At 36.9% G+C, this 23,928-nt stretch overlaps 1 protein-coding gene across 2 annotated transcripts in view; it reads left to right on the top strand.

Moving 5' to 3' along the window:
• Positions 1-7,943: 7,943 nt before the first annotated feature.
• Positions 7,944-23,928, top strand: part of FAP (fibroblast activation protein alpha) — a 73,724-nt gene continuing 57,739 nt past the window's right edge. Inside the window, exons 1-2 of one of the 2 annotated variants that reach the window (XM_040475198.1) lie at positions 7,944-8,080; positions 8,410-8,494. In XM_040475198.1, coding sequence (XP_040331132.1) covers positions 8,075-8,080; positions 8,410-8,494 — 91 coding nt within the window. In that variant the 5' untranslated portion in view covers positions 7,944-8,074. Of the gene's footprint in view, positions 8,081-8,409; positions 8,495-23,928 lie in introns of those variants that run through there. The other variant, XM_040475199.1, reaches the window with a different exon arrangement.

Here is a 23,928-nt window from a genome sequence, read left to right as displayed (position 1 = left end):
TTTTCTCTTTGAAGGGCCTAGGTGGCTCAGTTGATTAAGCATCCAGCTTTGGCTCAGGTCATGATCTCGTAGTTCATGAGTTCAAGCCCCACATCAGGCTCCATGCTGACAGTTCGGAGCCTGGAGCCTGCTTCGGATTCTGAGTCTCCCTTTCTCTCTTCCCTCCCCTCACTCACACTTTGTGTCTCTTTCTCTCTCTCAAAAATAAATAAACATTAGAAAAAAGAATTTTCTCTTTGAATATTCTGGACTTTCACAATTATGTATCTAGATGTGAGTCTTTTCTCATGTTTTATGCTGGGCATTTTGTTGGCCCTAAAGACTTATTTTATTCTTGAGCATTGGGAAATTCTCTTGTATTCATTTTGTATAACCCTTCTTCCTCTGCCTTCTTTGATCTTTCTTCCTCAAACTCATACTAAGTGGATATCATTCTGGTTGAGTTTATATTCTATGTCTCTTACCTTCTTCATCATTTTATTCATCTTTGTATTTCTGTTCTGAGAGACTTCCTCAATTTTATTTCCTAAACCTACAATAATTTTTTTTTGGTTAAGCTTATTTATTTATTCATTTTGAGAGAGAGAGAGAGAGTGGAGAGAGAGAATCCCAAGCAGGCTCCGGACCATCAGCACAGAGCCCGATGCAGGCACTGAACTCACTGACCGTGAGATCATGACCTGAGCCAAAACCAAGAGTCTGATGTTTAACCTATTGAGCCAACCAGACGCCCCTATAATGATTTTTTTTGGATATTATATTTTCAATATGTAAGAGTTTGTTGGAATGTTACTTTTTCATAAACTGGTTTCTGAATTGTAGCAATATCTGGCTGAATCTCACTGAAGATGCTAATTCAAGCTTCTTTTTCTTTTAATTTTTTTTAATGTTTATTCATTTTTCAGAGACAGAGAGACAGAGCATAAGTGGGGAGGGGCAGAGAAAGAGGGAGACAGAATCTGAAACAGGCTCCAGGCTCTGAGCTGTCAGCACAGAGCCCAACGCGGGGCCGAACTCAGGGAAGGCGAGATCATGACCTGAGCTGAAGTTGGACGTTTAACTGACTGAGCCACCCAGGAGCCCCCTAATTCAAGCTTCTTAATTTTTTTTATTTGTTTTCCATTTCCACTTTATTGACGTATAATTGACAAGTAAAATTATAAGATATTTAAAGTGTACATCAAATTGTGGTTTATATACACAATGGAATACTACTTGGCAATGAGTAAGAATGAAATATGGCCTTTTGTAGCAATGTGGATGGAACTGGAGAGTGTTATCCTAAGTGACATAAGTCATACAGAGAAAGACAGTTACCATATGTTTTCACTCTTATGTGGATCCTGAGAAACTTACCAGAAGACCATGGGGGAGGGAAAGGAAAAAAAGAAAGGAAAGGTTAGAGAGGGAGGGAGCCAAAACATAAGAGATTCTTAAGAACTGAGAACAAACTGAGGGTTGATGGGGGATGGGAGGGAGGAGAGGGGGGGTGATGGGTGTTGGGGAGGGCACCTGTTGGAATGAGCACTGGGTGTTGTATGGAAACCAATTTAACAATAAATTTCATATTAAAAAAACTACAAAGTTCAGATTTTGCTAAAAAATAAAAAAATAATAAAAATAAATAAAGTGTACAACATGGTGATTTGATATACATATACATTGTGGAAGGAGTCCTTCTGTCTAGTTAATTCATCCATCACCTCATTTCTCTGTTTGTGTTTGAGAAAATTTAAGTTCTACTCTTAGCAGATTTCAGTTATACAACACAGTGTTATCACCTATAGTCAGTATGATTTACGTTAGATCCTCAGACCTCATTTACTTTGCAGCTGGAAGTTTGTACTCTTTACCAACCTCTCCCTATTTCCCCCAGCAACCACTTTTCTGCTCTTTTTCTAGGAGTTTGACTTTTTTTTCCTCTTATCTTTTTTCTTTGAGCCTTCACGTTTAAATGATACTATGCAGTATTTGTCTTTCTCTGTCTAGCTTATTTCACTTAGCATAACGCCCTCCAGATGCGTCCATGTTTTTGCAAATGGCAGGATTCCTTCTTTTTTATTGTTGTATAATACTCTATTGTACATATATACCACAATTCTGTAACCATTGGTCCCTTGATGAACACTTAGGTTGTTTTCATATCTTGACTATTGTAAATAATGCAATGTACTGGGAGTGCAGACATCTCTTTGGTACCTGTTTTCATTTCCTCTGCATATGTAGCCAAAAGTGTGATTGCTGAATACAAGCTTTTTTTAATGGCTGTCTTTTGTTCTCAGAATTATATCTGTGGTCACTTTTTCTATTTTCCTTGGTTGTCTTTTTTTCCCTATTTATTCTTCTTAGTGTCTTTACTTTTTCTTGCATGTATTAGGGTTTTGATTCTTCTTTTTTAAAAAAAAGTATATATTTTTCTACTGATTCTTGTTTTTGTAGCAGATGTAAGAATAGGGTAAGAATGGAGAGACCCTACTATGCAGGCAGGGCTTATTGGCTGATGGGTTTGTTTACAGAAAAGAGGTCAGGAAGCCAATAAGTGAGAGGACTGGATCTACTCTGTTGCACTGACTCCCAGTTAGTACCTCTAGTACCCTTCATCATCAGTAGTTTAATATCTCTTAAAATTAAATCTCCTATTGGGGAGCCTGGGTGACTCAGTTGGTTAAGTGTCTGAGGTCAGCTCAGGTCATGATCTCGCGGTTCACGAGTTTGAGCCCCGTGTCGGGCTCTGTGCTGACAGCTCAGAGCCTGGAGCCTGCTTCAGATTCTGTGTCTTCCTCTCTCTGCCCACCCCCCACTTGAGCTTTTTCTCTGTCTCTCAAAAACAAATAAACATTAAAACAAATAAATATATTTTTTGCCTGGACTAAATGCTCAGCTTCAGAATTGTTCTACATCCGGAGATGAAGAGTCTATCTATGGATGTTCAACTTGTACCCTTTATTGCAGCCCCATTTCTCTCTCCAGACTCAAGGGTAAATGCTATCTCTATTTTTGAACTGTTTATGGAAGTTCCTTTCTAGGTGTGTCCAGGGAGTTGCTATTTCTTTTCTGTTTCATCCACTGATGATACTGTCTCTGTTCCCTCCACTGTAGCATGCCTTATCCTTTTTTCCCTTATAATCAGTCTAATGGAGTTTCAGAGGGCAAAGAAATTGATGCATATGATAAGTCTACTGTCTTGAATTGGAAATTTCTTCAACCCTTTTCTAAAGTGTTTAGAATGTGACTCAGGGTATTTTTCCCCTCTCCCCAAGTATTACCATAATTTGAGGTAAATCATGTTCCCAGATAGATATCGCAAGTGACACCATACGTTCTTTTGCCAACTACTTTTCCAGTTATGTCATTCCTTTCCTCTATCTTGGCCACCCATCTCTGTATCCACACAAGAATACAGGTCCTTGTCAGCACCTTGAACTGAAATCTTAAATTGAAACATTCTGCTTTCTGGTAACAACTTTTATTTTATTTCCCACACTATCACTCAATACCTGCTTTTGGCCTTGTCAAGATATGTGGCTTTTTGGCCCATTTAATTTCTTCCTTCTCTTTCACCTCCTCCTAGATCCAGCTTGATTACACATCCCATCACTGTACCTATATATACTCTCCTGTCAGAATCTTAAACATGAACCAATCAAATTGTGTTATGGAATAAGATGTGTTAATGTCCCATCTCTACCGCCGACATGGCTTATGAGCACAAGATTATAAGCTGTGTGACTTGGGGAAGTTACTTAAATTTTCTGTACACCCATGTTCTCATCTTTAAAATGAGGATAATGGTATTACTGATGTTCTGAGGATAAGATGAGACAGTTATATATGAGGTCAGCCTCAATATAAGTGTTCAATAAACATTAGACAGAGTAATAATATTCTCTAATTTAAAAATATTAATGAAATCGCAGTGTGCTTTAATAAGTTGTATTGACATATATGAAATGCTTACTCATTCAATTTATACAATTTAGTCAGTCTTTCTTGATTGAGCATTTCTAAGGAGATATCATATTTACATATTTAAACTACATCAAGGCACCCAAAGAAATGGGTTATTTCTCTAATTTTTTTTCCTAAGCTAACTTTGATAGTTAACTCTCTGTATGTCCAAGGAGAACTTGCCCTAATTATTATATCTGGAACCACTGATGTCTAATTATAACATCTATCAAGGTAGTAGTTACCAATTACAAACTGGGAGGCATATTGCCTCATACTCTCCCTTATATAACGATTGTGGTTTTAGGAAATAGACCAGATTCAAAGAGTGATTTAAACTCTGGCACTGTTATGCTGTTATGCCACTTCTTTCAGATCTACAGTTGTGGATAGCTATTATGAGCTTTGAAGATCTCAGGAATCTTTCAGCTTGGATCTCAAAATCTCTTTGATGATGGGATTCTGCTGAATCCCTTAATTTTGACAGGTCCCTGAAGGAAGACCTTTTAGCCCCAGGCAATAATTATTGCTTTGATTACTAGATCTTCATTTTAATAAAACTAACCAAATTTATATTTTGAACCCTATACCTGTAGGGTGAGACTCTGATCTTTTAAGACATACATAACAATGTCCTTTGAAGATGTGAGAATTGTGCATATTTTAATGATAATGATTCTACTATCATACTCTTAAAATATCTCTGAATAGAGAATCAGTGAGGTGTCAATTAAATTTAAAAAAATATTTGTTACTATTGAACCAACTTCAGGAGCTATTACAAAAAAACAACGTAATATGTTAACATTGGGTCCTGTTGGAATCTTGGGTAAGTTAACTAATTTGTCTGGGCTCCATTTTCTAGTCAGTAAAATGAGTTTTGATTATGAGTTAAATAAAATAACGTACTAAAGCTCTTTGCATATACCACTGAACTAGAAATATTTATTGAATCTAAGGAATCAGATGGGCAGGTGTGGCCTTCTTAAGAGAAAATTCTTATTTTATAAAAATCAAGGCTTATGTGGACTCCACTCCTGTCCTCATACCCCTTACTTATAATTTGCCATTAAATAATCTGTCTTAGATTTTGGTTAATAAATGTTTCTCTTTTTATCTTCCTACCCCCAAATAACGAGAGAGAGCATCCCTATTCACGCCTTCAGCATGGTCTTACTGCCATTCACTTTCTACAGGTGTATCACTGGCTGTGTTTTCTAGGAAAACATCTACATCAAAATCATTTTTGGCAGATGCACAGTGGCTACTGCTGAACAGGTCTATAAATCTGTCTTAGTAAGCTAAAGGTTTACATTATAGTCAACTTTCCCAGTGGGCCTATCAGAAGGTAGTCATATTCCAAATTAACCCTCAGAAGGCCCATCTTTGGGGAAAAGCTCAGTTGAGCCTCTATTATCCTAACTCTTGCTCTTAGTTTTATATAAGCCAAAGTCATACTTTCCATTTCTGTTGCATTTGAGTAGACTTTCTGAAAAACATCCAGTCCTGACAAAAACTAGACTTACATTAAGGATATCAAACATGGTGTGTGGACTTTCTGACTCCTCCTGCCTTTATGTGGAAGTCAACAACCCATCAGGGGTCTCTTGCTTACTAAGCACAAACCCAGCCTCAGGCTCATTCTCAGCAAGAGCTCCCAAAAGGCAAAAGAAATGAATATGTAAGAACTTGCCAGTCCTGCTTATACTAGAAAGTAAGCTCCCTGAGGACAGACCTGTTTTCCTGACATACATGCTGACTGGATATTAACTCACTGTATAAAATAAGAATGGTGGTCAGTTTTCCTAATATTTAAAAAATTGTTAGCATAAATATTTTAATATTCACTCTGAAAGAAGAAAAAGCCAGTAAAGATGTTATAATATTAACAGGATCCAAATTTTGTTTGGATGAAAGCTAGAACACTTACAGTATCTCAAAAGGGATGGACATGTATACTTCTATTAAAGCAACATGTCCCTAACCCATGGAATCGCATGAGAAAAACTCTTGACATCTTTACTTCTGTAGTTGGTCTTATTTTTCTAAAAACAGGTTTAAACCAGTAAGAATTTTCCAGAAGTTGCAGTTTGAATCACCAACTTTCCAAGGAAAAAATAAACAAAACTAAATAAACATATTTCAGCCTCATAATACCCACTCACTAACAGTTTCAACTTAAATTTGTTCCTCTTAAAGCACCCCAATTTCTCCATAGAACCTACCAGTTGGGTCTCTTGTGGACACCCACACTTGGCTGCAATCCTAAGTGGTACTCAGACTAGATAAGTGTCAGTGTATATTTAATTGCTAAAGCGAATAGTTTCCATTTTAATTACACCCTAATCATTTATTACAGTCAGTCTTCAGAATGTAAAGTCTTGGAAATAACACACTAAAAAGTGCTTGTGGACTCTGGGGCTTTGGCAGGCTGTAACAGAACTTATGAGAACATGTTGTGTGAATTTTCCAAAGGAGGCAATCAGAGAGGACCCACACGGGAGCTGTTCATTTGGAACCTAGCTGGTGGCTTTTATCTCAGGTTTGAGGATCTCACAAAGGATATGCCTGCAACTATAGAGCATAACCAGGATATTACTCTTAATCATTGCTTCAGTTTGTAAAGGATTCGCCCCATCAACTGCAAAAGAGGGCGACTCATCTAGAATCCGGGTGGCTACATCTCTCTGCCAGTAAGTGCTGAATGACTCATTTTCCTCAACAGAATTTTCATAAGACTGGAATCCAGGGAGGGATGTCTGGAGAATGTCTGAAAGGAAGTTCACAAGCCACTGTCCTGCTGTTTGCTGGAGAGAGCCTCCCATGGTAGTCAGGCCAGCTGACTAAAGCAAACAGCAACAGATTTCAGTATAGTTTCCTCATTATCTTTCATGAACAACCCATGAAATGTCACCATGAAGGTTGTTTGAGTCAGGTTGAGAATATTATAAACTTCCAGAAAACAAAATCGTTGGTGGAAAAAAAAAAAAAAAGACACAGTAGGTTAACAACTGTGTTTACGTGGAACCACAGAATCTATCCAAGTGAACTGCACTGAGCCAGCCAGAAAACTCCAAGAAACTGTTGTATGCATGCATTTTTTAAAAATTCAGTCAACCATCTTTCTGGTCTGTTGAATTGACCAGTTGCTTTGGAATTACATGGATTTAGCCAAAAGGAAATTGTACTTAAGACTTACTTCTATTTTCAAATGCTTTTTTATTTGTTTTAGAGGCTTTATAATTACTAAATGGTCTTTTCTCTCAGAATATATTCTGAGATAGGAGCAGAAATATCACTTTTGCAAAGCCATTTCCATTCTTCCAAAGGTCTGCTGGTAAATTATTCTTACTGATCTTTCCATCTTTCTGGCCTGTGCATACACACCTAACCCATACTAAATTTCACCAGATGGCATTTTATTTCTTTAAAGTAAAGCAGTCGTGGGTTTAGACAGTTGAATTTTTAAACTTCTGTATTTACTGAAAGTGCATATGGTGCTATATGGACAAAGAAATTGTGCTGAAAGAAAAACATTTCTGTCCGCAAGTACCTCATAATCTCCCAGGGGAAGAAAAATGTGCAGTTATGTGATGTATGTCTCATAAAATCTTATATGGCTTTAATTTTCTTTCTCTGCAAAAAAAAAATAGACATATATATATTGTATGTACCTGGAAGTTCTACTTTTTTAAATCATGTCAGTTGCAAATTAAAAGGTTATACTTGCCAAAGTGATCCATGAGCGATTTCTAGAAGAAAATGAAACATAAACCCAAACTTGTTAAAAAAAAAAAAAATAAAACTAAAACCTCTGTATGTCAACGTAAGCAGATGTTGGTGTAGAATTTACAAGGATGAGAAGGCTATAAAACCTCCCTTGAGCCACTCACAGTTCATTTTAAGGCCAAGAACGCCCCCAAAATCTGTTTCTAATTTTACAGAAATCTTTTGAAATTTGGCACGGTATTCAAAAGTCCGTGGAAAGAAAAAAAAAAAAAAAAAAAAAACCTTGTCCTAGCTTCAGCTTCCAACTCTGAAGACAGACTTGCTGCTTTTCAACGGTTTTCACAGATCCAGTGACCCACGCTGTGAAGTCAGCTAACTTTCAAAAACATCTGGAAAAATGAAGGTTAGTATATGCAGCCTCAGGTATTGCTAAAGAATGAGGACTAGCTGGGTTGAGTTTGATCAGAGTTTTCTATTGTTTAGAAGGTAAAGATTTATACATAAGTATGCACTTCCTGGAGTGGGTTGGGAGGGAGAGATTATTCTGAATATATTGCAGAAACATTTGTTCTGGCCGAGCTGGAAGAATTCCAGCAATTATAGCCAGATCAGTGGAAAACAATCAAAAGCTTTGTGGGGAGGGAGAAATAGGATTAAGGTGTAAACAAAATCTTGCCATTTCTACTTCCTAGCAGAAACTGTGCATCTGTCAATTTTCTTTATTTTATGTAGATATGGTTAAAAATTGTATTTGGAATTGCCACCTCTGCTGTTCTTGCTTTGCTGGTGATGTGCATTGTCTTACGTCCTTCAAGAGGTAAGAATTTTCTCTGTTTTGCTCTCTCTCTGCTTAGGATAGCTTGGAAAGTGCACTAATGCATGGTCGCAAGTGATCGAACATTTCCTAAGTGTCTATTTCCCAAAGTAAGTCTGTTATTTCTAAGAAGACATAGAGGCTCACAGAGATGTTGTTGAGCAACCAGAAATACTGAGGAATTTAAGGCACAAGTAGGAAGGGATTTCCAGTATTACTTTCGCAATAGAAAAGCCTAAGCACTATTCCGTATCACTCCCCCCACACACCCGCCAACAATATATGCTAAGTTACAAGTTTGGACAGGCCTTTAGAGAAAATATTTTTAACTAACATTGCTTTTCATTATCGGATTCGCTTATGGAAAATAAAGTAAGAATGGAAAAGTCAAAACAGAGCCTATGGGGTTTTGTATTACGAATCGTTCTAAAAATTTAAGAAGGCATTGGAAAATAGATATCGCAGGAATAGCTGTATAGAAAAGGTGAAATTGTTGCTCTGGATGCAGTAGCAATGAAAAATCAGATTAGAAGACTATCATCAAGTGAGCATTATGTCTAGTGATAAATTGATCCTTTTAAAAGATTAACATTGATCTCAATTTGCTGTAAGTTGGAAGATAGTGTGAACTGATATTGGGACTAGTCTGAATTTAAATTAAGACTGTCTACAAATAATCCAGTGATATTAGGGGAATAATTTTTTATGAAACAGTTGATGAAGAGAAGCTCAAATTCTAAAATAGGAAAAATATCACAACAATAACAGGTCTTGAGCGTTGGGATCTCAGGAAAGGAGAAAAGTTTGTACTAATAAATATTAAAAGCTTACGATAGCTAAGATGGGAAACATTTTTGGTTACAGGTTAACTGACAATAAATGCAGACCAGCGGTAAGCCTTTAGCTAAAAAAAATGATCTGTTGCTTTAAAAAAACAAAATGTAGAAAAATATTTTGAAAAATTCAAAATGTTACTGGGATTTTCACAGAATTATAAAATGAAGAAGTTAGTCAACAAGATGAAAGCAGTGTTCTTAGATCTTCAGTGTTAATCTTTAGTTCTTATTCCTGCTATCTTCTGGCACTGATTATTCTTAGGCTGCTGAGATGTGTGTGCCCATCCATATTTTTCATATGTTTTTTCAAATTAAAATTGTTTTCAGACAAGTGTCTCACCTCAAAGGTTTTGGGCCATATTTCCCTCAAACTATTAATTGTCAGATGGTGGATTAGGTCTAAGTGACCTGTTGAATGCTAATCCGTTCAAAATTAACTCCTTATTTTGAGAGAAACTCCCCAGTACTTGAAATCAACACTTTGCTCGCCCCAAAATTAATGTTCTGAGAACAAAAAGTGTGTGGATATTCTTCTGAGCTTGCCGCCATGTCCACAAGCAAGATTGGATTTCATTGGCACTTTTCAGTTTAACCCATAATTTTTAATAACAAACATACTATGGTTATACATTTATAAAAAGTATACAACACATAGACATTTGTGTAGTTGTATACGATCTCAATCCTTACCTTCTTCCCAAGGTTAGATATGTATATTACACACATAAATATATGTTATAATCTACATATATATTGAAGTCCTATCATTTGTAACATAGTTGTCCATTTCAACCAACAAGATTGGTCTCTGAGCAAAGTAATTTCTTGAAAGAGTGAAATAATCAAATTAAACTTTAGATAAAATTTTATTACTCCTCGAGCAACAGAAAAATCACCAAAAAAAAAAAGCTGAGAACTGTATCTTTTATATCCATGATACCATTCTTTTTCTATTCTAAGTTGGCTGAAGCACTTCTCAGAATTGCCACTTCAATAACTTGTACATGGGACTATTCGTTGCCTTACTTTTCTGAGCAGGAACAGGTTTGAAGTTTTCCTTCCCTCAAGTCAGTGTATAGGCAGCCCTGATGCTAAGCACATCCTTCTGACCTCCCTCCTATCTTCTCACCTCACTCCTTAATCATCCCAGATCCAGAACTTCGCTCTCACATCTGTCTGGTGCCTGGTCAGAATAGCATCTAAGGTAATAAGGCAGGAGGAGAAGGGAAGGAGGGACAGAGAATTCAATGCCAAGTAAGCTTCCAGTTAGCCTTCTCACACTTCCTCAGAAATACCATTACCTCACATTGGCCTCAAGTGCCCTCGTATTCTTAGCCCAGGGTTTCTGTGCCAGTATAAGAACAGTCTTCCTTTGAGAAACTTAAACACCCACTTAAGAAACATTGGCTTGCTTATTTATTAATTACCGAATTGAGTCCCACCAATGACCTGCCCATCATTGTGCCAGTTACTGGGGAAACAAAGATGCAGTGGTCTAGATTGCCTTCTTAAATGCAAGGTTAAAACCCACTGTGGATGCACAGTCATCACCACCAGAGGAGATTTCTGCCAATCCCCACCAGGTCTCAGTGACAGAAGGAGAGAGATGGGCTTTTCCACACAGGGAGAAGTTCCCAGGAACACCAGCCTCAGTTCTAAAAGAGCTGTGGAGGAATTAGGCAGGATTTTAGGAAAAATAGAAAATGTAGTAGTAAAATGAAAAGATCCATTTACATTACTCACATTACTTGGCCTCAGCTGACTCTCCTTTCAGCGATGCCCTTTCTAGTCTCCTGACTCTATTCTTTTTCTCTCTTCTTCCCAAGCATCGCTCCACTTCTCTTGTGAAGATGCAATGAGGCCAAGAATGAAACTAACCTCCCCCCTGTTTTCGCCAACCCCAAAGACAAATGCACAGATCTTGTTACAAGAGATTTCAAGAGATAAACAAAAACCCACAAAAAAAACTAGAACTGGAAAGTGATAGAAGTTCCAGAATTTCTTTTTTTTTTTTTTTAATGTTTTATTTATTTTTGAGACAGGGAGAGACAGAGCATGAACAGGGGAGGGTCAGAGAGAGGGAGACACAGAATCTGAAACAGGCTCCAGGCTCTGGGCTGTCAGCACAGAGCCCGACGCGGGGCCCGAACTCAGGGACCGCGAGATCATGACCTGAGCTGAAGTCGGCCGCTTAACCGACTGAGCCACCCAGGCGCCCCTAGAATTTCAAAAATAAATTCTATATGGCCTTCCTTGCCTCATAATTTACACTCTCAGAATTCCTGGACCTGATTTGTATAAATTGTGTGTGAAAAGAAAGGAGGGCATGCACTGCCCCTCCCCTAAACTTCTACTGCGTGTAGAGTTCCCCACATGATAATGAGCAAATTCTCCACAAGTATTAGCTATTATTTTTTGTTTATGAATTTAATATAGTGTAGCTACTAAAATAGTGACAGCCAGAATTTTATTGTGTTCTTCATCCTAACATACATGGCAAGTAGGCCGTTGATGTATTCCAATTTCAACAGTGTTCTCCGTTCTGAGAGTAGGGAGTCTTTACCCCTGGGTACCATCCCTGTTCTTATCCCTCACCTCCTTGAACAAAAAACAAGTATTTTTCAGAAACTTTTGTGCACAACGCACTCACATAGGACACTAGCAGCATTGGCGCAAAAGCAAGAAGAAAAAAGGAAGAAGATAAAGGAAATTGGAAAGGGAGGTGCAGAATAAAACTGAAGAAAAGAAAAAGAGAGGGAGAATGCAGTGTGGAGAAGTTGAAAGTTCTCTTGGGCAGTGCCTCCAGGACCTCTCAGTGGAAGGAGAACAATTGGAAGTGCAGCCTCAGATGTCCCTGAAATCCTCTGTCTACCTTTAAACATTTTGCCCCTTTTTGTTGTTTTGGGGTTGGCAGTGTTTTATACAAATTTGTATTACTTGCCAATTTTTAAGAATCAGAAGATTTCACATAAAAATCTTAGATTTTTTACTCCACTTTAAATATTAGATCTGGCAACATTGGGCCCATGGTAACCGTTAGTTGAAAAGTAGGTGCTCTCTTTAGATGGGCAATGCATTCTCCAGTCTGCCACAGACCGTACAACTTCCCATTTTATTGTGCACAGGACACCATATGCATTTACAATATCTGCCCGACTTCTGAAAACAGTTGGATTTTTAACTCTTGGACTGAATGAGGCATATGATTCCTCCTAGGATTAAAACTAGCAATCTACGGGGTTCCTGGGTGGCTCAGTCAGCTAAGTGTCTGACTCTTGGTTTCAGCTCAGGTCATGATCTCACGGTTTGAGTTCGAGCCCCACATTGCGCTTTGAGCTAACAATACAGAGCCTTCTTGGGATTCTCTCTCTCCTTCTCTCTCTGCCCCTCCCCTGCTCGTCCCCTGTTTCTCTCACAAAATAAATAAATAAACCTAAAAAATTTTTAAAAATAACAGTCTACTAAATATGAAAAACCTGAGATTAGCAGCCTAGAGTTATCCAATATCCACAACATCCAGTCCACTGTGGCTCCCTGACATGTCAATTATTTGTCCAACGATTGTTTGTTAAACACCTTCCAAATAACTGCCACTAGTCTAGGGCATGGATGACAAGATCTCCATCCTTAAGAAAGAGCAGTCTGATGATAAGCAAATAAATATCGAAGATAGTTCAATTTCTTAAAAATGTTACCTAGAACAAGTAGAGTGAGGGTTGTATTGACATCTAGGACTGCCATAACAAAATACCACAGGCTGGGTGGCTTAAAAAACAAAACTTTATTTTGTCACAGTTCTGGCGGCTGGAAGTGCAGGATCAAGGTGCAGACAGGTTTGGTTTTTTTGGAAGCTTCCCTTCTTTGCTTGTAGATGGCTGTGTCCTCACATGGCCTTTTCTCTATGCACACACACTCCTGGTGCCTCTTCCTCTTCTTATAAGGACACCAGTTATATCGGATTAGGGCTCCACCATTATGATTTTATGTAACCTTAATTATGTACCTCTTTAAGGGCCCTGTCTCCAAATACAATCACATCAAAGGTTAGAGCTTCAGTCTTTGAATTTTGGGGGACACAATCTGGTCTGTAAAGAAGGTCATCAATGAGCCTCCTCTGAGATGACAACTGAGCTGCGACCTTAAGGACAGGGGGGTTACAATCCTCAAGCCAGGGATAAATCCTCAATGCAGAGGGAAATGCAGGCACAAAGTCCCTGAAGCAGGAAAGTGTTTAAGAAGTTCAAGGTGGGGCGCCTGGGTGGCGCAGTCGGTTAAGCGTCCGACTTCAGCCAGGTCACGATCTCGCAGTCCGTGAGTTCGAGCCCCGCGTCGGGCTCTGGGCTGATGGCTCGGAGCCTGGAGCCTGTTTCTGATTCTGTGTCTCCCTCTCTCTCTGCCCCTCCCCCGTTCATGCTCTGTCTCTCTCTGTCCCGAAAATAAACGTTGAAAAAAAAAAAAATTTAAAAAAAAAAAAAAAAAAAAAAAAAAAAAAAAAAAAAAAAAAAAAAGAAGTTCAAGGAATCAAAAAGAGAATGATAGCTGTGAGGTCAAATTGTGTAAACCAGTTAGCACAGGAAAATATGTATATACACATATGTTTACAGTTATACACACACCTATATAAAATCTACAGTGATTGCTTCCTTAGCTAGGTAATGCCTTATATAATTCATTTCAGAAGATATCTGAAGCCATAGACAATTTGGAAAGAACCGAAATCAGTATTTTGCAAGAAATATAATTTAGGATGTCTGCATTTTAGGCAAAAATCCACAGTTGGTAATATTACTATTACTACTACTATAACCTCCGTCATCACTGTTTGTAAAATCAGATACATGTGAGACGAAATCATCTTCAAAGGAGATGTGAATATGTTTTTAGGGCTTGAAATTTTCCCAGTATCAACATTCAGAACTGTGAAACAGACTCCCTCAAACATCTAAGAGTTTTAAGCTTATTTTTTCACTGTTCTTTTGGAGGAAATATGGGCAAGTCTGAAGGATTGAGGAAAAGGTTCAGAAAGTTCATGGACATGAAAGAGCTTTTGAGTTGAGCATAAACAAATCAACTTTGCAGATTATATTTCTGTAATTTGCACTTGGATTTTTAAATCACAGAAGATGATTCTTGGCAAACTTTCAATGAGTTTTGCCAAATTTTAAATATTATAGAAAATAATCCGTGTTTGGATGAGTCCCATCATGCAGAGGAGTTTACCTGTCTCTGATTTCCAAAGGGAATTGTGTTACAACTTACACAAGAACTTCTAGTCACAGATATACTTGAAAAAAAAAATCTCTAAAGCTCAAATCAGGTTTGTGTATTTGGGGATAAAAGTTTTTAAGAACCAGAGACAGTCAAACTGAGTCTTAAAATATATTGTAATAATTAGCACAGTAGGCACAAATTGAAATGATTTTCCATAGGATAATCAAACACGAGCCAATCTTTTGTTTAAAATTTATTCCCACGGGGCGCCTGGGTGGCTCAGTCAGTTAACCGGCCAACTTCGGCTCAGGTCATGATCTAGCAGTCGGTGAGTTCGAGCCCTGCGACGGGCTCTGTGCTGACAGCTCAGAGCCTGGAGCCTGTTTCAGATTCTGTGTCTCCCTCTCTCTGACCCTCCCCCGTTCATGCTCTCTCTCTGTCTCAAAAATAAATAAATGTTAAATAAATAAATAAATAAATAAATTTATTCCCTAATTATATGCAAAGCAAAGAACTTATTTTTCATTTCACTATCTTTGTGAATTAACAAAAATTATGTAGTAAAAACAGAATAACTGACAACTCTTATTAACCTGTATTCCTATTAATCATAAAAAGAATATGATTGCTTAGTATCTAAATTAAATTTTTTCATATAGGTTATGATATTATACTTGGTAGAAAAACTGATGTAATAGAATATGTAAAATTAAAAAAAATTAATGTCTATTTGTTTATTTATTTATTTTGAGAGAGAGAGTGAGAGAGAGAGCACAAGCAGGGTAGAGGCAGAGAGAGAGGGACACACAGAGTCCGAAGCAACTCCAGGCTCTGAGCTGTCAGCACAGAGCCCGACGCGGCCCTGAACCCACAGACTGGGAGATCATGACCTGAGCTGAAGTCGGACACTCAACGGACTGAGCCACACAGGCACCCTTGATGTGATAGAATCTTTAACAGGATGAAAAGACTGTATGCCCAAAAATCAGGTAACATATATAAAATGGAAAATTTTCTAGAAAGATACAAACTCCCCAAATTTACTCAAGATTAAGTGCAAATCTGAATAGAACTATAAGAACTAAAGAGATTGACTTAGTGATTTTAAAACTTCCAACAAAGAAAACCCCAGGCCCAGATGGCTTCACTGGCAAATGCTACCAAACATTTAAAGAAGAATTATTACCAATCTTTCACAAACTTTTCCAAAAATAGAAAAGAATGCCTCTCAATTCATTCCACAGGCCGGTATTAGCATGACACCAAAACCCATAGAAAGATGTCACAAGAAAAAAAGTTACAGACTAATATCTCTCAGGAATATAGATTAAAAAAAATCCTCAACAAAATACTAGGAAACCAAATTCAGTTATGTTTGAAGGATTATATAGCATTACCAAGAGGAATTTATCCCAAGAAGGTTTAACATCCAAAAATCAATTACTATAATAAACTGTATTAATGGAAAAAAAAGACAAAAACCACGTGATTATCTCAATGGACACAGGAAAAATTTAAGGAAATCTAACACACTTTCATTGTAAAAGCACTAAGCAGACTAAAGATAGGAGGAATTTCCTCTATCTGATCAATGTCATCTCCAAAAATTCACAGCTAACATCACAGTGCTGTAAGATTCAGTGCTTCCCCCCTAAGATCAAGAACAACACAGCATGTCTTCTCTCACCATTTCTGTTCCATATTTTTTGATGGTTGTAACCAGGGCAATTAGGTAAGGAAAAGAAATAAAAAGGATCCAGACTGGAAAGGAAGAAATAAAATTATCTCTATTTGCAGATGATATAATATGGTTTATAGAAAATCTCAAGGAATTCACCAAAAGAAAATTATTCAAACAACTTAGAAAAGTTGCAACTTTAGAAAATAATAACAACTTTAGAAAAGTTGCAAGACACAAGATCAGTGTGAAAAATCAATTGTACATTAGCAGTAAACATACATTAGCCATAAACAGTACAAAAAGATCTAAATAAATGGAAAGACATCCTACATAAACTTTATATAGATCAGAAAACTAAATATTTTTAAGATGGCAATACTCACTAAATTTATCTACAGATTAAAAGTAATTCTTATCCAAATCCCAGATAACTTGCAGAAATTGACAAGCTGAAAACTAAAATTCATATGGAAATGCAAAGGACCCAGAATAGTTATCTTGAAAAAGAACAAAGTTGGAGGAATCACACTTCCTTATTTCAAAACTTAGTACAAAACTTACATAGTCATAACAGTGTGCTGCCTGCATAAGGACGCACATATAGATCAATGGAATACAATTTCAAGTCCAAAATTAAAGCCTTATATATATGATTCATTGATTTTTTTGCAAGGGTGCCATAACAATTTAATGGGGAAAATGCTTCAACAAATGGTGTTGGGAGAACAGGATGTCCACATTAAAAACAGATATTGGACTTCTTACCTCTCACTATATGTAAAACTTAACTCACAATAGATCAGAGACTTAAATGTAAGAGACTTAAATGTAAAAGCTAAAGCTATGTGAGTCTTAAAACAAAACATAGGAATAAATCTTCATGTTCTTGGATTAGTCAATGGTTTCATAGATACAAGCAACAAAAGGCTAAGTACATAAATTGAACTTCGTTGAAATTTAATGCTTTGGGCTTACAAAGGATACCATCGAGAAAGTGAAAAGACTACCCATAAGATGGGGAAAAATATTTGCAAATCATATATCTGATTTGAATCCAGAACAAATAAAGAACTCTTAAAAGTCAGTAATAAAAAGGCAAATAAACCAATTTAAACATAGACAAAAGATAGACATACCCCCATCCAAAAAAAAAAAAAAGGTATGCAAATGACCAATAAATACATGAAGAGATGCTCAACATCATTAGTCATTAGAAAAACGTAAATCAAAATCTGAATGAAATACCAGGAATGAAGTTGCAGGTAGAGCAATTAGGTGTCCATTATAGTCTACCTAGTGAGAAATGGCTTGGTCTTGAAGCCATTGGTCTAGAAATGGAGAAAAGCAGACACAGTAGAGAGAGATTTTGGAGACAGGGTTGTCAGGTTTAGGTGCTGGAAAAAGGAAGAAGGGGAGGAGAGAAGTCAAGGATAACTCCCAGGTATTTGAATTGAGGAACTACATGGATGGTAGTGTCATTACTTGGAGGAGTCTGGAGGGACAGCGTGGAATTCTTTTATTCTTAGCTTGTAACATACTAATTTTGAAATGCCTGAGAGATGTGCGAGTGGAGATGTTAAGAAGGAGGGCTTTTTTTTAAAGTTTATTTATTTATTTTGAGAGAGAGAGAGAGAGGGAGAGAGAGAGTGCATGTACACACATGAACAGGGAAAGGGCCGAGGCAGAGGGAAAGAGAGAGAATCCCAAGCAGGCTCTTCACTGTCAACACAGAGCCCCACATGGGGCTTGAACCCACAAACCGTGAGATCATGACCTGAGCCAAAACCAAGAGACAGATTCTTAACTGACTGAGCCACCCAGGCACCCCAAGGATAAGGTTTAATATACAGGTCTGGAATCTAAAGAACAAATCCAAGGGGGGGTCAGGTGTGGCAATGGTGGTGGAGGTGAGTCAGGCCAACCATGTGTAATAGAAATCCTAAAATGAAATGGCTGAGGAAAGTGGCTCTCCTCAGACCCCAAGGAATACCAATAGAAGCCACTCCAAAATCTAAACCAGATATTAGAGGCAGATGAGCTGGCAACGTAGACTGAGTGAGCCTTCAAAAATAAACAAGGTATGCTTTTACCTTCAAGGTCACCCAAATGGCATATACTGTTCCTGTTCTCATGCATTATGTTGACCATGTCCTCTGATCTTCAAAGCTTTAGAGATCATGGGAAAAAAATGCCCTAATTATAATAACATGGCACAATAATGACATAATACACAAACGGACTTGAAAAACTGACAATTCCTTTGACTTACGTTGTTTAGTGTTATTTGTAGAGAAAATTGTGGAAAATTGCTTTCAGAACTGCGAACTACTACATTCTTCAGTGAGACATTAAAAGGTTTCTTGCGACCTCTGCTTTGACGAAGCTCAAATTGCTCCGTTTTCTCTTCACCTACGTTTTGAGGTGTAATTATTCTACGCTCTTGTGTGTGGCTTGCTTCTTGACCTTATTTTTGTGTTTGTTTCTTTCTGTGGTTGGTTGTTTTAACGTGTGCTTTCACTTTAAATCACAGTATAGTAATAAAATGCGAGCCTCTAAGATCAGATAGAGCTGGATTTAAACTCCATCTTTGCTCTGTGTTAGGCAAGTTACTTTATCTCTCTAATTTCCATTTCCTAATCTGTAACATAGTGTTGATAATAGTACTTACACCCGAGAGTTGCTGTGAATATTTAATGGGACCAATGCGTGTAGTGTACTTAGTACTTATAAGAACCTAGTAAATTATTACTCGTCTAAGGCTGCCTCAGACCTATTTTTTTTTCAGAGTTGTAAGCCTTTGCTCAAATATAATGTTAGTTTGTGAATAGTATACTTCGCACCCTAATACTTCCTACCCTAACCCTTGCGGTGTTCACTCCAGAAACATGCATGACCTGGTGTGATGGTTGGAGGTGACGCTGCCTCACAGACAGCATCTCTGCAGATCCCACAGAAGCACAGGTGTGGTGTGTGTGGGGTCTCGGGTCACTTTCCCTGAGGTGGCTCATAAGCATTGCTTCCAAGTCAAGTTCAAAAGTGAGAGCAAAATGACCTACTAGCCATTTGTGTTCCCATTTAATAAACCGTATTTTCTCATTTAGTTTATGATGAATATTGCAGCTAACATCAGATGTCTCTGCTCCAACACTTACTCTCAGTTTTTCAGGACTGGAAAATTAAAGAGCAGAAATAGAAACAGAATCCTGATAAAGAATACACAAAGTTTTAAGAAAGAATTAAGAAAATAGTGAATCATTACTTGTGAATCATTTCTATGAATTGTAATTTCTTGGATTTGTAATTGAAGTAATTTTCAGCTTTGCTTTAATAGGTTGAAAATGAAGATAATTAAAGTATGGTTAATTAGAGTGTTTAAGCGGTGTATGAGTAACTTGTGCTAAAGACGGGCCAAATTGAATTTAAGGGCACTATCAGGAATTAGGTGTTAATCAAGTGAGTGTCAGCTATGTATGGAAGAGAGATATGCTTTCAGAATTCATTTGTTCTTCTGTTCAACTATTTAAAGTTTAAGAATTATGGATGCCAAAACTAAACTTCCAAAATAATCAAAAGGTTATATTTCAAAATTAAAATGTTATTTGGAAAAGTGCATGAAAATCTATTTATTCATACAGTAACTATAGTGGAATATTTTTCAAGTGACTAGAAATTGTTTAGTGTGATTGATGCCACAGAGTTGCACTTTATACTGATTTACACACACACACACACGTGCGCGTGCACACACACACACACACACACACTCAAACCACTAGAAAACAATGACTCCCATGCTTTCCCTGCAATCTTCCTTTAATCTAACCTGGGGCAGAATCAGCACACACACACACATCCCTTGCCTTTTCTCCATTCTTCAAGGATCAGCAGAGGGAATGTACCTAAAGAGGAGTCCATGTAGACACAGCCTCAACAGATAATGAGCAGGAGGATTGCACAGGGGCGTAAACATTAAGAGAGACCATCAACCTTTTGAAATCCACCATCAACACTTAGTTGTAGAGTGTCTTTATGTATGAGGTATGGATTGCGATGCAGACCAGGAATTTATAGGCAAAGAGCAAGTCCACTGATAGGCCCAGGAGTACATTGAATCAAGTAGATTCAACGAAATCACTAAATTTGGATTCTTTGAAGAAGCACCAACTTGGGGTGCTTGGTAAAAATAAAAGCTACCAGGGCCCCAGGGCCTAGAGATTCTAAATCAGTAGGTTTGAGACAAGGACTAGGAATCTGTTTTTCAAAAAGCACTCCCAGGGATTCCAAGGACTAAACTTTTATGCATTCTGTAAATGAAGATATGTCCAGGTAGAAGAGTGTATACATGAAATTCACAACATGGACAGGAGAGTAAAGAGTAAGGATATGCAAATCTTTGAGGGAGAATTGACAAAAATAAGTTAACACAAAATCTGTTTAGTTGATTTATTTTTTAATTCAACATTTATTTATCGTGCTCCCACTCTATGCCAAGTAGTCCTGGCTATTGGGCATATATGCATGAGAAAAATCAAATACAGACCCTACTCTCATGGGTAAACACCCACACCTTATCCAATTCACATAAATATAGAGATGAAAAGGGTATGTGTACAATAAATTTAGGTAAGTACTGAGATAGCAGTTAGCTAATGACAGTTTCATAGAACCCAGTGGAAGATCATTTTTGCTGGTAGCTGATACAGGGGTTTTAACACTGGTAGTGTAGTAAAACATAACTGTGTTTATGGTCTTTCTAGATGTACAAACAACCAAAGCTTGGATTGGAAATTCTGAGTAAACTTCATGTTTCATAACTCATATTATGTGACCTAATGCAACTTCTCAGAACAGATATATTACTCCACTGCATTTATGAACATGTGGCCATTTTCAGCAGAAAGAAAAGAATGCCTAATTTAAATTCTTCCCATTTGATTTGGTACTCCTCTGAGCCCAGCCTGACTCTGGCATAATCACACCTTCTGAGCTCTGGCTACACCACACGTAAGGTGAAGAGCAGTGGCTTGCCCTAAATCTGTGCCATGAACCTTATTTCCACACCAACATAGCTGGCTCCTCTGGATATGTTTTTTGTGCATCCACTCATCACTTCTTGGGTGCTGGTGGGGCTTATTATCACTATACTAATTAGCAATCTAATTAATACATGTTTAAAATTGCTTTTCAGATATTTTGAGTCATAATAGGACATATGCTAAGTTCTCTATATAGATTGTTGGCATTTATAGCTACTATGCACCCATTTTAAAAAATGACTAACTAGGGAGTAGTATGAAATACACTTTCATGTAACTTTCCTGAATAATCTAAATTAGAGGTTCTAAAAGAGTAAATAACTGATCCTTAAAATCTTTTTGAAAAATCTGACAAGGATCAGTATGATTGTTAAGGATATGAAAAGGAAAATGGGTAGGTATTTTAAAAATAACTTGAAATTCTTGTTTTTTATAAACTTTATTTATCCATGTATGTGATATTAGTACTAACTGCATTTATGATCACAATTGTGATATTTCAGTTGTAAAGCTGTAAGATGACCAAAATGTTCCAAACACAACTGATGAATTTTGTTATATCAAAATAAAAGTGAACATTAATTATATACTAATGGTCTAATCTGAAACTGCATTTCCCATCTGTGGTTTTAGTAGATATTCAAAAACAAAACAAAACAAAAACGGTGCCAGTGGTCAAATTAGTTTGGAAAACACTGATCAAGAATATTTATTTGGTTGGGCAAAATGGGTGAAAGGGAGTGGAAGATACAGGCTTCCAGTTAGAGAATGAATAAGTCACGGGAATAAAAGGCACAGCATAAGGAACATAGTCAGTGATATTGTAATAGCGATGTAACAGGACAGATGGTAGCTATGCTTGTGGAGAACATAGCATAATGACTGTATAAACTTGTTGAATCACTATGTTGTACACCTGAAACTAATGTAACATTGTGTGTCAACTATTCCCAAATTTTAAAAAAAGGAAAAAATATTTAAAGAATACAGATAAGTTAATAGCAAAAGCTAACATTTATTCACTGATTACCATGTTCCAAGCATAGAGCTCAATGTTTCATTTCAATTAGCTCACTTAATTTAACCTTCTACAGAAATGAAAATTAACTGTAGCTATGAATTTCTCGATTAAGCATAATTGCAAGTAAGGAAAATTATATGCAAGGATATTTAAATAGGAAAATCTATCATGTAAGTCATCAGCCAAAGTCAAAGCATTACTTATGCTAGACAAAAAAGTGAATAAATAAACCACCAATGTTATATTTATTTATTGAATTAATATCAAAAAAAGTTTTTTACAAAGCAATTATCTAGGGCCTTTTTTGGTATTCACAATAAAAGGATTCACTGAATTGAAAATTTCTTCATCTATAGGTTCAGGATTGTGTAGACAAAATTAAACGCATCTCAAAAAGGAAAGTAATTTCCACTGCAAATAGTATTAGAATTTCCCCTTGACTATATTAGAAACTGTATATATATATAATATAGACTATATTAGAAGAGTTAAGTAAAATTTATTTAAAATACTTAGCAAGTATTCTAATGTTATTGTAGTAAAATGGTCTTTTATTCATTGAATAGGAATTATAAAAATCAGTGGTGTATGTCTTACACAAGAACATTTAATTAAATAGAAGAACTTTTATTATGAATAACTATCTGGCTTAGAATTCAAGGAGAATTTAAGAAGATGAATATTTTAAAAAACCGAATAACTTAGTGTTATTATTTAGGGTCTACTTGCAAAAGGGTTCACCAGCCACCTGTTGTTCTTATAGCCACCAGAATAATTTTTAGTAAATTAAGAAAAGAATTCAGTGTCCTAATTAAGCATATGGAGCATACATACATCAGTGTGAATCAGTTAAAATAACATAAGATGATATTATCCAGTTGGTCAATTAACTCTTATCACATGGCAGTACATTTATGTAATTACAAGGTTATAGAGCATGCTGATTCTCAAATTTCAAAAGCTAGTGTGGAAGTGCTGGAAGTATTATCATTTTCTAGTACAGTCCTTCATAATATTTCAGGTGAGTAAGCTATGATGCCAGAGATTGACTTACCAAAGCCATACAGGAAATTAGTAGTAGAATGATTCTGTAAAAAAAAGAGGACATAGGTCTCATCCATCCATCCATCTTTCCATCCATCCATCCATCCATCTGTCCATCCATCCATTCTTCATTTAAGGTATTCATCCATTGAACAAGCATTTATGAAATGCCTATTGTATTCTAGATACAAAGGATGTGATGGTGAGCAAAACTACACATGGTCCCTGAACTTATTGTGACTGAGAATATGGTAGAAGGTGGAGAAATAATAATAAAATACTCAAATACATACATGATTACAAATCAAGACAAATGCTTTCATGCAAAAGAACATGGTCTATGGTAATGTATAACAAGGGAACCAGATCTAAACCAGAGGGTCAGAAGGAGCTTCCCAGAGGAAGTAGCCGTTATATTAAGCATTCAAGCGTGACTAGAAGATATGGGAGGGGAGAAGGTGGAAAGAAGTGCAGAAGCCCCAGAGAAAGAAATGAGAAAGCCCAGTATGTTTGGAATCTAAAAAGAAATGACAGAGAGGCAAGAAGGGACTGGAGGGCCATCCCAGACCATCCAGGACCTATAGTTCAGACTAACATTTTTGGTCTTT

Source organism: Herpailurus yagouaroundi, unplaced genomic scaffold (genome assembly GCF_014898765.1).
Source record: "Herpailurus yagouaroundi ecotype Mexico unplaced genomic scaffold, PumYag 140, whole genome shotgun sequence".
Taxonomy (NCBI): Eukaryota; Metazoa; Chordata; class Mammalia; order Carnivora; family Felidae; genus Herpailurus; species Herpailurus yagouaroundi.
Note: the sequence above shows the minus strand (reverse complement) of the source record. Positions and strands in the feature narration are given on the sequence as shown.